The sequence below is a fragment of the Arvicanthis niloticus genome, chromosome 20 (assembly GCF_011762505.2).
Source record: "Arvicanthis niloticus isolate mArvNil1 chromosome 20, mArvNil1.pat.X, whole genome shotgun sequence".
Classification (NCBI taxonomy): Eukaryota; Metazoa; Chordata; class Mammalia; order Rodentia; family Muridae; genus Arvicanthis; species Arvicanthis niloticus.
The window spans coordinates 27707130-27721589 of record NC_047677.1 but is presented as its reverse complement, the minus strand read 5'-3'; the positions used below and the strand labels follow the sequence as shown (position 1 = coordinate 27721589).

Sequence of the window (14460 nt, the reverse complement as noted above, 5' to 3'; positions counted from 1 at the left end):
TGTAATCTAAGGGGGTGTCTATCCCAGCTTGCTCTGGAGGGAGCTGGCTGCTGTTTGGAGCTGGAGGACAGACTCATGGCCAGTCGGGATGGTATGAAACCCAAACCTCACACTATCTTTAGCAACATGTGGTCTCAGGATTGTGTCACATGACTGAAAAGACTTCCTGATGAAAATGTCCCAAAGACTGTACACATGTACCTGGGGCCCAGGATGGGAAACCAAGAAAAAGATTGGATGTCTGGTCTGGAGAAACCCCTCCTGAACTTCTCCAAACCACTCTTCCTTTCAGAGAAGTGTGGCCCAGAAGTTTTGTTTTGTTTTGCTGTTGTTTTACAACAAAAGCTAATTCTGAGATTCTAAATCAATCACTGTCATCACCACCACCACATAACTTTAATTTTTTTCAGTGTCTATCTTTAATGATGGGTCTTAAACACTTTAGCCTCCCTTGTAACCCACCACCCACGAGAGGTAGTGGGAAAGAAAGGACACAGGGGAAGTGGACCTGTTCAGAAAGGTTCTTTGGAACAACTCCCGTCTGTGTTGTGTGGAAATCGGCAGTTCAGTTCACAGGTGAGCAGGCAGCAGGAGCTTGATCCGCTCACAAACATTTCACGTTCAGTTTGATAGAGTCAGGATAGCAAGCACGAATCAGCAGCAGTGGCACTGCCTACAGAGACAGCCAGGCCTCAGTCTTGGCTTGAGTCAGCAGGAGGAACCAGGAGGAACACCAGGAGTAGTTCCTGGCTGTGCCTCTTTCAGGGAAGCAAAGATCAGCGAAGACTCGAGACCCACAAGCGTTGCACATCGAGCCGCACCAGCAAGCCAGGCTCAGCTCCCATTAGTGCCCCTCAAGTCCTATTTATACCCTGCAAACATCTCGTGTCTTCCACGGGTCTTCCCTCCACGGGTCTTGCCTCAGCACGTGCGTCTGTCTCAGCTGACATCACTCTGCCAATCAGCCCAAGTCCACAGAAGTTAGAAGAAACTGCAGCACACCACCAGAAGTTTTTGTTTGTTTGTTTTTGTTGGTTTTTGTTGCAAAAGAGCTTTGTGCGATGTTTTGAGTAAGTTCGCGATTTCCTACTGGGCCAAATTCACAACTACCCTGGGGTGTGCGGGGCCTGCAAGCTAGAAATAGGCCAATTCAACCACTGGGCCCCATTTTCAGCCTCCACCTCAGCTCCTCCCTTATCACTGGACCTTCCCAGCTGTCTTCTGAATGGCAGGTTAAACTCTGTGCAAGTCTCCACATAAACCTTACTAGTGGCCTGCGCTATAACGGGAAGTAAACGGAGTCTCTGGTTTGGTTTGCCTTCAACAGCTAGATAGAATTGCTGTCATTTGCACAGTTGAGAAAGATAAGAGTTCCTTTCCGGTCACTGGCCCGCCCTCTCCGGCTCTCCCGGAAGCTTGTGTGCGTGCCCTTGCCCTCGGACCAGCTGTTTCTCTGAGGGACTACGCTCTTTATGTCATTAGCATACACCTCTGCATCTGAGGTTAACCTCTTCTGTGCTTTTGCAACATGTTCAACAAATTCCCACATCTCCGACTCCTCAACAGGACGACGGGGATTTGACGAAGGAATCTAAGGTTGTCTGGGCTGAAAAGAAACGGTCCGACCTCATTGTTTCAGAGATGGGGAAACAGAGGTGCAGAGTCCTGGGTCCAGTTGTATAGCTGCAGACTTACACAAGGACACCAGCTACATAGAGTCCTCACGTCCTTCTCTTTCCACAACCGTAGCCATTACTGACAAGGGTAGTTTCCCTCTAAATGTTCCTGCCAAGTTATCATGAAGAGAAATCTCAGCACGCCTTCTGAGGTCCGGTACAGATAGTGACAATGCAAACCTTTATGAGTGAGTAGCCACAAAACCGGTTCCTGTAACTTCAGTAAAATCACTTAAGACTCGACCGTCCATCCTTGCAGGACGGGCCTGCTCAAGGACATTCTAGAGACAGGATTCAGGTAACTGACAGCTGTGTGTCCCCTCAAGGATTTAGCCCAGTGTGCTGTCTCTATGAGGATGACCTCCGGAAAGTTTTTACTCTGTTTGGACAAGGAAGGGCGGGTGGGGTCTAAGTTAATTTACCCAGTCTATGCTTAATTTGTGTGTGTATGTGTGTGTGTGTGTTGTGTGTGTATGCTTTATAGTGAGATATTTCTAAAAAACAAAACAAAAAAGTACCATCCCTGAAAGATGGCTCAGGTTCAAGATGGCTTCTAGTTCTTGCAGAAGACCTAAGTACTCATGTCTGTTGGCTTACCTGTACCTCCAGCTCCAAGAAATCCAACATTTCTTCTGGATCCAACCAAGAGCACCCCCACACTCACAGCATTCAGCCTCAGTCTCTCTCTCTCTCTCTCTCTCTCTCTCTCTCTCTCTCTCTCTCTCTCTCTGGTTTTTTCCTGAGACAGGGTTTCTCTGTGTAGCCCTGGCTGTCCTGGAACTCACTCTGTAGACCAGGCTGGCCTCAAACTCAGAAATCCACCTGCCTCTGCCTCCCAAGTGCTGGGATTAAAGGTGTGTGCCACCATCGCCTGGCCTCAGCCTCTCTCTCTCTCTCTCTCTCTCTCTCTCTCTCTCTCTCTCTCTCTCTCTCTCTCTCCTGCTTTTCAGGCTCTACGCTAAGCTGGGCTAGGCGGGAGACAGGAAACCAACAGAAGACAGCTGGGAACATTTAGCAAGGAAAGCTGATTCAGAGCCACCTGTGGCCCAGGCTGCCAAGGCAAGACTGGAGGCAGGTCAGGGCCTGGCTGACTGAGTAGTGACTGGGTTTGAAGATGGGCCTAGAAGAGGATTTCCTGGGAAAAGAACTTCGGGGAGCAGAGATGGGGGCCAAAAGGGAACTTCCATGGTCAGCTGGTTAAAAGGCCGGGGACAGGATCAGTCTCCGGAAGACTGCTGCTCCAATGGTGACCCTGCACTGGTGACCTTCCAGGATGTGACCATCACTCTTACACACTCGAATGTTTTTGTTTTGTGTTTTATCCAGAGTTTCACACATAGCCTTGGCTGGCCTGAAACTTGCTTTGTAGACCAGGCTGCCCTCAAACTCAGAGATCCCCTTGCTTCTGTCTCCTGGGTGCTCGCTAGGATGTAACTGCAATGAAAACACACTTGGCATTTTTTTTTGTTTGTTTTGTTTTGCTTTGTTTGTTTGTTTGTTTGTTTTCGAGACAGGATCTCACTGTGTAGCTCTGGATGTCCTGGGACTCACAGTGTAGACCAGATTACTCGCATAGATCCCTCTGTCTCTGCCTTCTCCATTGCTGTCAGTCCCTACCCCTTTCTCGCAGTATTCATTCACACCGTGGAAAGCTAGCTTTATTTTTGACGGTGCTTAGGAACCTAGGCTCTTAGGCATGCCCTCTATCACTGAACTACAGTGCGAGCGCCCGGAAGCCTGTTTTCAAATATGGAACTGGGCGCGCTCGCCCTTACTCCTACGCCTCTGCAGGCCACACGCTCCCACGCCGGGATTCGGAGCGTGGACGTCTATGCCCGGGAGCGCTCCTTCTTCCATTCTTGCCCCCTCCGCTCGCCCGGTCGGCTGTACATCTACAGCAGAAGCCACGCCCCCCGGGTCGAAGCCACGCCCCGACACCCGACACGCCCCCGACACGCCTCCTCGCGTCCATTGGCCGCCGGCATTGTCCGCTCCCTGGCCCGAGCGGTGATTGCGGCGCGCCCGTGTCAGTCCCGGGAGAGAGCGCGGGCGGCGGGCCAGGCCGCGGGACAGCCGCAGGTGGGGCCTGGAGCGGTGGCCGCGTCCAGGCAGCCCCGCAGCCCCGCGCGGGAGCCAAGATGCCTCGCGGGGACTCGGAGCAGGTGCGCTACTGCGCGCGCTTCTCCTATCTTTGGCTCAAGTTCTCTCTCATCGTCTACTCCACTGTGTTCTGGGTGAGTGATGGAGCTGGGGTCGGGGTGGGGTATGGGACGGTCCACACTCCCTCGATGGCCCCCTACACTCGATCCAGGGTTGGATCCAGCTTCAGCCACTCAGGGAGGCCTCCGGTAGTGCGCGACGGCTTCTCGCACCACTTCCCCGGGAACCGGGATACCGTGGCGGCCCCAGCTCAGCTCGGTTTCAGCAGCGTTAGAGCCGGTTGTCCACAGGACGCCACTTTGTTCACCTGTGCTGCTGAGCACACCTGATGGGGTCCGGCTCGCCAGCCGTGTCTGCTGTGCATCCTCTGGCTGCTCTGTAGGGCGTGTGTACGATGTTGGCTGCGTCCACCACGCCTTCAGGGTGAGGTGGTCAGCTGTTGTGCTTGTGGCCACCTGGATTCCAAGTCTGGCCCCTATGGCTACTTGCTGTGCCTTTTATCTCTGGCCAAGATGTGTCTTTTGGGCGTCTTGCTTTCTTCCTTGATGGACGGAGATGCTCATGCCTTCTTGTTAGAGTGGGGCATTCCACTAGACAACCTGGCGGCTCCTGGGTGGTGTAGCTATTTCCACGAGTTCTGGCATTGCCCACGGAGGATCAGGATGGCATTGGTTGCACACAACCAGGCTTTCATTACTACCCGCCACTTCCTAGCTGAGTGAACTGGGGAAGTTCCTTCATTTCTCTGACCATAGCTTTCTCATCTGTAGTTGGAGACAGTAATTATTAAACATTTGGATGGTTGTGAAAATAAAATGAGGCAGGGCAAGACGAGACCACAGAGAGCTTTAAAAAAAAAAAAAAGGAGATAGTAATATAATTGTTATATTATAAAAACAATAACAGTGAATAATAATTATTACTATTTATTGTTATTACTATCGGGTTTTTTTTTTTTTTTTTTTTTTTTTTTTTTTTTTTGAGACAGGGCCTCTTTATGTACCTGCCTCTGTCACCCAAGTGCTGCCATTAAAGGCGTGTGACACCACACCTATTATTATTGTTGTTGCTATTACTGTCACAGGGTCTTACTGTAGCTTAGTCTAGCTGCTGCTGCTGGTGGTAGTGGTGTGTGTGTTTGCTTATTTGTTTTTGAGGTAGCATCTATGGATTTCTGGCTGGCCTAGAACTCACTAACTAGCCCAGGCTAATCTTGAACTCATAGTGATCCTCCTGCCTTAGCATTCCAAGTATTGGAATTACAGTTGTAAGATACCATGTCTGGCACCATTAGTGTTATTATGGGCAAGGAATCTTTGCCCGTGAATGGTATAAGCTCAAAGGTCCCAAGGGATATCCTCCCCTCTCTCCCACCCCCTCCCCTCCACTTTAGGACAGGGTCTCATGTCATCTAGGCTGGTCCCAAACTCACTGTGTACCTGACGATGGCCTTGAACTTTGGATCTTCTTGTTTCTGCCTCCCACACACTGGGCACTGGGATCACACTGGTGTGCCATTACCCCTGGCTTATCAGGGCATTTTAGAATAACTGGACTTCAGTCTAGACATGAGGCTATCTTTCCACAGGTTAGCCCTATGCTCACCTCTCCAGAAGTGTGTACGTAGGTAGGCTTGTCCAGAGATACCAAAGAGTCCCCTGAAAATAAGACCCTCCCTTCCTCTTTCCCTCCCTCCCTCCCTCCTTCCTTCCTTCCCTCCCTCCCCCTATTTTCTCTTTGTCTTTCTTCACCTCTTCCCCAGCTTCTTATTGCATTTCTTCTGTGTGCAGGAACTGCTAGGCTGGCCATCAAGACTGCCTTTGAATGGGACCCCTTTGCAAGGCGACCCTACTGGCAGTCAGTAGATTTTGATTCTATTCCTGCTATGTCCAAGACTCATTGGCATAGTGTAGGCAAATGATATCTCTGTTTTGGGTCTCATAACTGTTGGTTCTAGCCTTTGGCTAGCTTCCAGCCCAGTTCTCCGACTCCAGGTACCCTGAAAGAAAGATAAGCAGCGTTGCTAGGCTCCCGAGAGTGAAGGGTGGGGCAGAGACGTGGGGTATGAGTTGCAGGGCGTCTGAAGGTTCAGGCAGACGATTTGAGCTATAACTCAGAGGCTCTCACCCAAAGTTACATCAGAATTAACTGGGAGGTTTCCAACACCACAGATGCCTGTGCCTTGGCACACATGCTTGTTGCAGTGTACCTGAGCTCCTCATACAGCTGCAAGTGTGAGCCAGGGCTGAAAACTGCCTGCACTGGCTGGGCCTGGGAGATCACAGTGGTTCTTCTCAGTTTTGTCCTGCCTATAAGTCAGAGACAAAAGGGATGGTTGAAGATGAGGGTGGAAAGGGAGGAGTCCCATTCCCTCTCCCTCCTCGCCTTCAGTGTGTAACACGTTGACTCTTAATGCCTTCTTTTTCCACCTGTAAAATGGGAATGTGTTATACTCTACCTTGCACCCTCACAGCATCCCTTTTTAGGACTAGTGATGAGAGAGAATGAGGGAAGAGCTGAGTGAAGATAAACTCTGGCAGGACCAAACACAGTTATGTGAAATCAAAAGAGCTTGTAAGGCCAAAGTCACGGCCCCTTGTGGCGCCCCTTGCGGCGCCCACTGCCGCTCCCGTAGATGCCTGCATTGACTCTTGCTCCTGCTTTTCTGGAGGCTGAACAGGACCCAGAACTTGGAACCTTTCCTCTTCAGCCAACCGAGCCTGCTGTGTACCAACCCAGCCATCCCTGGCAGTGTTTCTGCTTTAAAAAAAAAAAAAAAAAAAAAATTCTTCCTACCCAGGCCAAGAACTCAGCTGTAAGCAAGGCTGTTGGGGCGGCTCCAGGTACCAGAGTGTGACTGCAGGGTGACAGCGGTGGCTGCTGCCGCCGGTTAAGTAATTTGTCTGGATTGAGTTTACTGCTAATTGAAAACCATTTACAGAAAAACCCATTATCTGGATGCCATCTCCTGCCTCACCCCTGGCAAGAAGACAGGTCGGGGCAAGGGTGACTCACTTTACCAACTCGAAGTGTGAGTGGTTGCAGGGCGGCGGTGGACCTTTGTTCCCAGCACTTGAGCGGCAGAAACAGGTGGCTCTCTCTCTCTCTGTGAGTTCGAGGCCAGCCTGGGCTACACAGGGAAATCCGAGAGAGAGAGAGAGAGAGAGAGAGAGAGAGAGAGAGAGAGAGAGAGAGAAAGAAAGAAAGAAATATTGAGAGATTTTACCACCACGAACCTTCTGTCAGGCTCTTTTAGCTCTGGTCCCTGAATTTTTTTTCTTTTTGTTTTTTTTTTTTTGCTCTTAAATAGAATTTATTTGTTTTTATTTAATGTATAAGTACTTTGCCTATGCCGGGCGTTGGTGGCGCACGCCTTTAATCCCAGCACTTGGGAGGCAGAGGCAGGTGGATTTCTGAGTTCGAGGCCAGCCTGGTCTACAGAGTGAGTTCCAGGACAGCCAGGGCTATACAGAGAAACCCTGTCTCGAAAAACCAAAAACCAAAAACCAAACAAAAAAAAGTACTTTGCCTACATGGAAGTGGTATTAAGTGCTTTTTAAAAATAGTGTCAACTACTCATTCATTTAAAGTTATTATCTTACTATATGGATTATACGCACATATACAGAGATCAGAGGACACTTCAGGAACAGATCATTCTCTCTTCCACTCTGGGCTCTGGGGGATCGAACTCAGATCGTCAGGAGTAAGTGGCAATCACTTTTATCTGCTGAGCCATCTTGCGGGCCCTTGTTGACTCTTTGTCTCCTGAATGTCTTTAGAGATGAGGACCTTGGTGGAAGATCAGAGCTGCTTCTTTGCTGTTGCGCGGTGGAGTCCCACACACACTCTGGATGTCATCCCTTGTCCCACGAGTGTTTGCAAACGTTTCCCCTCATGTGCATGTTGTCTCTTCATACTGCAAATCTTTGCTTTACTGCGTGGAAACTTTTAAGGACAATGTGAGTGCTTTATGAATTTTCGTGTTGTCTGCAGTGGCAGTGGTGGCAGCGGTGGCCTTTCTAAGCCTGCCCACATTGCTCCAATTTTGTCCGTGTCCTATTGATGCCAGCAAAGCTTTTGTATTTAAACCATAATAGGTAAGGGGAAAGAAGGGGGCTGCATCTGGGCTGAGATGCAAGAAGACTCACTTGCCTAGCATGAGCAGCCCCTGGGTTTGATCCCCATCCCAGAGGGAAAACCATCAGTTGTTTCTCTATCGACACCCCGTGTCTCCCACTCTGCAGTCCTCTCTGCATGGGCTTTTACAGGGCTATGGCCACTCTTCCCAACCACTTGTATGTAATTCTGTGCATGTGTGGCTTGGCCAGGGGTGGTCTGTGTGTGTGTGTGTGTGTGTGTGTGTGTGTGTGTAGATGGGTGGAGTATATAGATGAGGAGGTACTAGGGAAGTGGGCTTCTTCATCTACGAAGTCATGGGGGAGTCATAGCCTATGCCGGGTGCACACCTTCCTGCACGCTGCTTTAAGGTCACCCAGGCTCCTGCCATGTGTGTCTGGTGTCTATGGAGGCCGGAATAGGGTATCAGATCCCCTAGATCTGGAATTATATACAGTTGTGAGCTGCCCTTTGAGTGCTGGGAATTGAACCTGGGTCCTCTGGAAGAGCAAACAGTGAGTGCTTTTAACCACTGAACCATTTCTCCAGCTCCATAACTATGAACTCATAATCTCCCTGACGTACCTGGGATTACATATCACCATGCCTAGCTTGTAAAATGTTTTCCCCTTAAAAACCATCATTGACTCTGTAGGATTACGTGCATCCTCTCCCACTGAGGCCAGACAAGGCAGCCCTCTGCTGTATATGTACTGGGGGGGGGCAGCGGGGGGCTCGGTCCAGCCTGTGTATGCTCCCTGAGATTTCCAGGGGTCCAGGTTAGCTGACTCTGTTGGTCTTCCTGTGGGGTTCCTATCCCTGTCAGGGTTTTCAATCCTTCCCCAACTCTTCATGAGGGGTCCTCAACCTCCATCCAATGTTTGGCTGTGGGCATCTGCATCTGTCTCAGTCAGCTGCTGGGTAGAGCCTCTCAGAGGACAGTTACACTAGGCTTCTTCTATAAGCATAACAGAGTCTCATTAATAGTGTTGGGGGACTGGTGCTTGCCCATAGGATGGGTCTCACATGTACTGGATATTCATTGGCCATTCCTTTACTCTCTGCTCTATCTTTGTCTCTGCATTTCTTCAAGCCCCAATTAAATGCTTCCTCCTCCTCCTCCTCCTCTTCCTCCTCCTCATCCTCTTCCTCCTCCTCCTTCTTCTTCTCCTTCTCCTCCTCCTCTTCTTCTTCCTCCTCCTTCTTCCCCTTCTTCCTCCTCCTACCCCTTCTTTTCCTCCTCCTCCCCTCCCTCCTCCTCCTTCTTCTTTAAATAAGAGTTGTTGTGGTCATGGTATCTCTTCCATAGTATTAGGACCCTGACTTTGACACTCTGTTGGAGTCCATTCTGTATGGGCACAGCGAGAGCATCTTTACTGCCTTCTCTATGGACTGCTCCACATAGGGTATAAGAGGGAGCTGGTTGTGTGTCGACTTGACAGAAGCCAGAGTCATCAGAAAGGAAGGCGCCCCAGTTAAGAAAATGCCTTCTTGAGATCCAGCTGTAAAGCATTTTCTCAATTAGTGATTGATGTGGGGTGAGGGGCAGCCCATAGTGGGTGGTGCCATCCCTGGGCTGGTGGTCCTGGGTTCTATAAGAAATCAGACTGAGCAAGCCAGTAAGCAGCACCCCTCCATGGCCTCTGCGTCAGCTCCTGCCTCCGGGTTCCTGCCGTGCTTGAGTTCCTGTCCTAACTTTCTCCATTGATGGACTGTGATCTGTAAATGTAAGCTGAATAAATTCTTTCCTTCCCCCCCCCCCCAAAAAAAAAAAAACCATCGTTGACAGAAAATGCATGCAGTGATACACAAATTAAAAGTAGAAGGTGGGTGGGGTGGGAAAGATGGCTCAGTGGGTAAAGCCTGACATCCTGAGTTTGATCCCTTGATCCCACTTAAAGGTGGAAGAAGAGACCTGACTCTAGGGTTGCTCGATAGCTTCATGTGGTCCCTATGACCCGTGTGCCCACACATGCACAGTGAAAATAAATAAAATTTAAAAAATAAAAATAAAAGGAGAAAAGAAGGAGTTGGGGATCTTTTTGTCTCAAAAAAAAAAAAAAAAAATGAAGCAGATGGCCAGTGGCACCCTCCCCTTCCTGCCTTGGAACCCTCCCCTTCCTGCCCTGGTACCCTCCCCTTCCTATCCTGGTACCCTCCTCTTCCTGCCCTAGCTTGTCTTAAACAGAGGGGACCCCTGCTACTAAGTTATCCAAGGCAAAGGACGGCCGGGGTACAAACATACACATGCAGTGTGCAATATTTATGTATTATTATATATTTATGTAACATTGATATATATTTATATAACATATATTTGTATATTGTATATATTAATTATGTTAATAATGTTACATTGATAGTAATATATATATATATTATATGTATATATTCTCACTGCACAGGGAACTGTAGGAGCTTCACCTTCTCACTTAATGCTTTAATGCTTTTGCTTGGGAGGCTGGGTCTCAGGATGCCTTTGAACTTCGGATCCTACTGGATGCTAGAATTACGGGCGTCCACCACCACACCCAGTTTATATGATGCTAACTATTGAACCCAGGGCTTTGCACATGCTAGCTAAACACTACTAAATAAACCAAATCACCAGGACTTCATTCAAAGAAAAATCTTTGTAAATTTTGTTTATCTGCTAGGGTCTGCCTCTGTCTTTTAATTAGTTAATGAATTGTTGTTGTGAGTTTATGGTGTGTGTGTGTGTGTGTGTGTGTGTATCTGTGTATCTGTCGCAGGTCCTGTATCTTGCATGTGGAAGACAGAGGACAGCTTTTTGGAGTTGGTTCTCTCCTTCCACGTTTTTGTGTGTTCTGTGGCTCCAACTTAGGTTGCTGGGGTCGCAAGGCTAGAACTTTACAGACTGAGACTGTCTCACGGGCCCCAAGGGGCCCCCCTCTTTTTATGGTAGTCTTAACAGACTTCAATCTAGGCTGCGCCAACGTTTTATTTTTCTGGCCACAGCTGGGGAATTCTGAGGTTGTTTCCAATCTGAACCCCCTACACCGATGCCCCCGGCCCTTACGGAGAATGCTCCTTGAATGACGTGCTCAGGGTCACCCCACGGAGCTGAACTGAGCCCCCCAGGTTTCATCTTCTCAGCCCAGTGTTCCCCCTACCATATCTCCAAGTTGTCACCGTGAGTCTCACCCAGAGGCACCCAGAGCCTCCTCTTCCCAGAGGCAGGGTGAATTATTGTAACACATGTGGCCTGAGACCATAGGGGTCACATCTCTAATTTTAGCATTGCCCAGGACATCCTGGAGATCTGTTTACATACACTGCTTTTTCTTGCTGGGCTTTGGGCTCCTGGAGGTCAGGGTGTGGCTCACTCTGAATACTAGCTTAGGGCTGAGTGTACAAAGGGAAGGGAGCCTAGGGCATGAGGGTGATGGGGTTCTACCTATACCCACAAGGCTAGGACTGGACCCAGGACAGAGCTGAGCCTGGCTGCTCTGTGTGATTCCCTGCTGTTGGCCAGATTTTGAGGCATAATTTCAAATGGGTTAGGCTGAACTCTAGTCAGTCACTGGCTCTCTAGAAGCCAAGCTTGTTGGGTCTCCTTTTGGATCTGTATGTGTGTGCATGTGTGTTTGCATGTATTTGTGTGTGTATATGTGTATTTGTGTGTATATATGTGTGTATATGTGTATATGTATGTGTTTGTGTGTGTATATGTGTATGTGCATGTGTGTGTATGTTTGTGTGTTTATATGTGTATGTGTGTATATATGTGTATGTGTGTGTATATGTGTATTCATATGTGTATGTGTGTGTATATGTATGTGTGTGTTTGTGTATGTGTATATGTGTATATGTTTGTGTATGTGTGTGTGTGTATGTGTGTGTATGTGTGTGTGTGTAGTGTTGTTGAGAAGTCAGGATAGAAAGGACCCTGTCCTGTGAGGTGGTAGAGAAAAGGGAGGGTCAGTGGCAGAGGGCATGAGTGCAGGAGGAAATAATTTGCCTTCTGTAAGGATGGGCCAGTCTTCTAAGCCTTTCCTCTGATTCTTTTTCTGTTTTTAAAGATTCACGTATGTGTTTGCTATGGGTATGTGTGTGTGCACCTGCATGAGGTTATGTGCACTGTGTGTGTGCATGTGTGTGTGTCCGAGAAAGCCAGAGAGGGTGTCAGATCCATTGGAACTGAAGTACAGGCAGTTGTGAACTGCCCCGTGTGGGTGCTGGGAGCTGGACTTGGGAGCAGCAAATACTCATAACCACTGAGCCATCTCTCCAGCCCTTCTTTTCCTTTCCTTTCCCTTCCCCTTCCCCTTCCCCTTCCCCTTCCCCTTCCCCTTCCCCTTCCTTCCTTCCTTCCTTCCTTCCTTCCTTCCTTCCTTCCTTCCTTTCTTCCTTTTTTTGAATCAAGGTCTCATATAGTCCAGGTCCCAAACTCCTAATGTAGCTGAGAGTGGCCTTGAACCTCGGATCCTCCTACCTCCACTTCCCAAGTACTCCTATTTATTACAAGTATGCACTACCTTGCCCGTTTTTTAATGTGGTGTTGGTGATTGAAGTCAGGAAGGACCTTGTGAATGCTCAGTGAGCATTTTCTCCCTGCCAGCGTTAGAGTCCCAGTCTACAGGCCTTGGATCTTTGTATTTCACTGTCACAGAGTGTGAACTCTGCACCCAGCGGGATCTCTGCGACTTATCCCTGGTGAAATGCATGTTAAGAGCAGAACACACCCAGACTTGCTGAGAGTAAGTAGACTGATATGTAAACCAAGCTGGGAGCCGAGCCTGGCATTGCAAACACTCCACTCCTTATATACACAGGGCACGGCCCAGCACGCTCTCCCTTCCTTTCTCTGCCAGGCGCACCACGGCCACCCTGGGAGAACGAGACGGGTCCCTCAAGACCCTCTGGGGCTCCAGAAGAAATCAGAGTCTGGAGCAAAGTAAGGAGCTGCCTCAGAATGCTCCCCCAGACTAAGAAATAGGTGTCTCCCCACAACCTTCAAGCCGTCCCCACTCCTGTATCTCACTCTGGGGTTAAAGTGGGAGGTGACCTCTCTGGGAGGAGTCATCCTCCTCCCCCTATGTCCTGGTAGGTGACAGCAGACCGGAAAGCAAAGTGGTTTCTGACAGATTTTCATTGCTTGTTGAGACAGAATAGCCCAGGCTAGCCTGGAATTCCCGGTGATCTGGCTTCTGCCTAGAAAGCAATGATTGCAGGTGTGTGCTTCCTCACCAGGCTCTTGCAGATTTTTCCTTTTGAAAATGAGCCCTGTTTTTTTGAGAAAATCATGCAAGTACCTGATTTAAAGGAAGAAAAAAAAAAAAAAAAAAAAAGGTCAAGCGATTTAGGAAAATAGGATGAAGACAATAATTTACCTTTGATCCTTTCCCTGGATGGGACCTCTGTCACATATTGATTGGCATCTGTCTGGACATCTTGTACATATGTAGAGGTTTTTACTTCCGTCATTTTTTTTTCCTTGGTTTCTTTTGGGCAGGGCTAGTTTCTCATTCTAGGCCATTGCTTTAACGAGAACATAGTGAAACCCCAGCTGGAAGCCAGTGAATGGCCTTCATCATGGAGAAGCCTGCCGTACTTCATGGGCTATGGGGGACAGCCCACAGCCGGGGTCTGGGCCTCCCTTATTCTAAATCATGGTGAGGCAGGACTGCAGCCCTCCACTGTCCCTGTTGTACAAAGGAACAGCAGTAAGTTCCAGAATTCTGCACAAGACCCCTTTCCCTCCTGCAGAGGAGTGGCTACCTCAACCTGTACAACCTGACCCAGCACCTGTGGCTTTGATTCTGAAGAAACAGGCAGGGTTACCAGCCCTCCTTCTGCCTCTCTTCTCTCTAGGTGACTCACGGGGACACCCAGGGGTGGGGCTCAGAGGAAACCAGATAAGGGCCTGATCTTGGAATTCCTGTGCCAGCTTGCACCACCTGCAGCAAAGATGCCTTCTGGGTGAACTAGGTCACAGGGCACAGGGAAGGCTTTCCCAGAGAGGACTCTGGTTCTGAGTTGGTTAGGGTTGACACCTTAGTTGGGGACTAGAGGCTCTAGGCTAGACCAGCTGTTCTTCCTATGGTAGGTAGGGATGGCCCAGTAATTCATTCTGTCCATGAGCTGACACCTCTTGTATGCTAGGCATGTATAGTACAGGACACAACCATGAACAAAAAAGCTTTTGGATAAACCCTTAGAGGGACATGCTTGCTCAGATGGGAATCCAGAAGTCGGTGGGAAGGGCTAGGAGTTCCCACTTTAGGTGCTGTGGTCAAGGAAAGCCGTAACCAGGAGCTGGCTTTTCAGCTGAGTTCGCAATTGACAAGGAATGTCCTGTAGAGAACACCTCAGGCAGGCAGGCAGGCAGGCAGGCAGGCAGGCAGGCAGGCAGGCAGGCAAGCAGTCAGGGCGCACAGTATACAGGCCCTGAGGCAGTCAAGTCAGGGCTGAGGCTGGGGCAGAGAAGGAGCCTAGGTAGAGAGGGAGAGGGGATTTGATAGCATAAGGAATTTCACGTCAG

The 14460-nt window shown here is 49.2% G+C and overlaps 1 protein-coding gene across 1 annotated transcript in view; it reads left to right on the top strand.

Annotated features, from left to right (window-relative positions):
- Positions 1–3684: 3684 nt before the first annotated feature.
- Tspan15 (tetraspanin 15) overlaps positions 3685–14460 on the top strand; it is a 45296-nt gene continuing 34520 nt past the window's right edge. Inside the window, exon 1 of the mRNA XM_034524284.2 lies at positions 3685–3910. Within this exon, the coding sequence (XP_034380175.1) occupies positions 3815–3910 (96 nt within the window). The 5' untranslated portion in view covers positions 3685–3814. The remainder of the gene's footprint in view (positions 3911–14460) is intronic.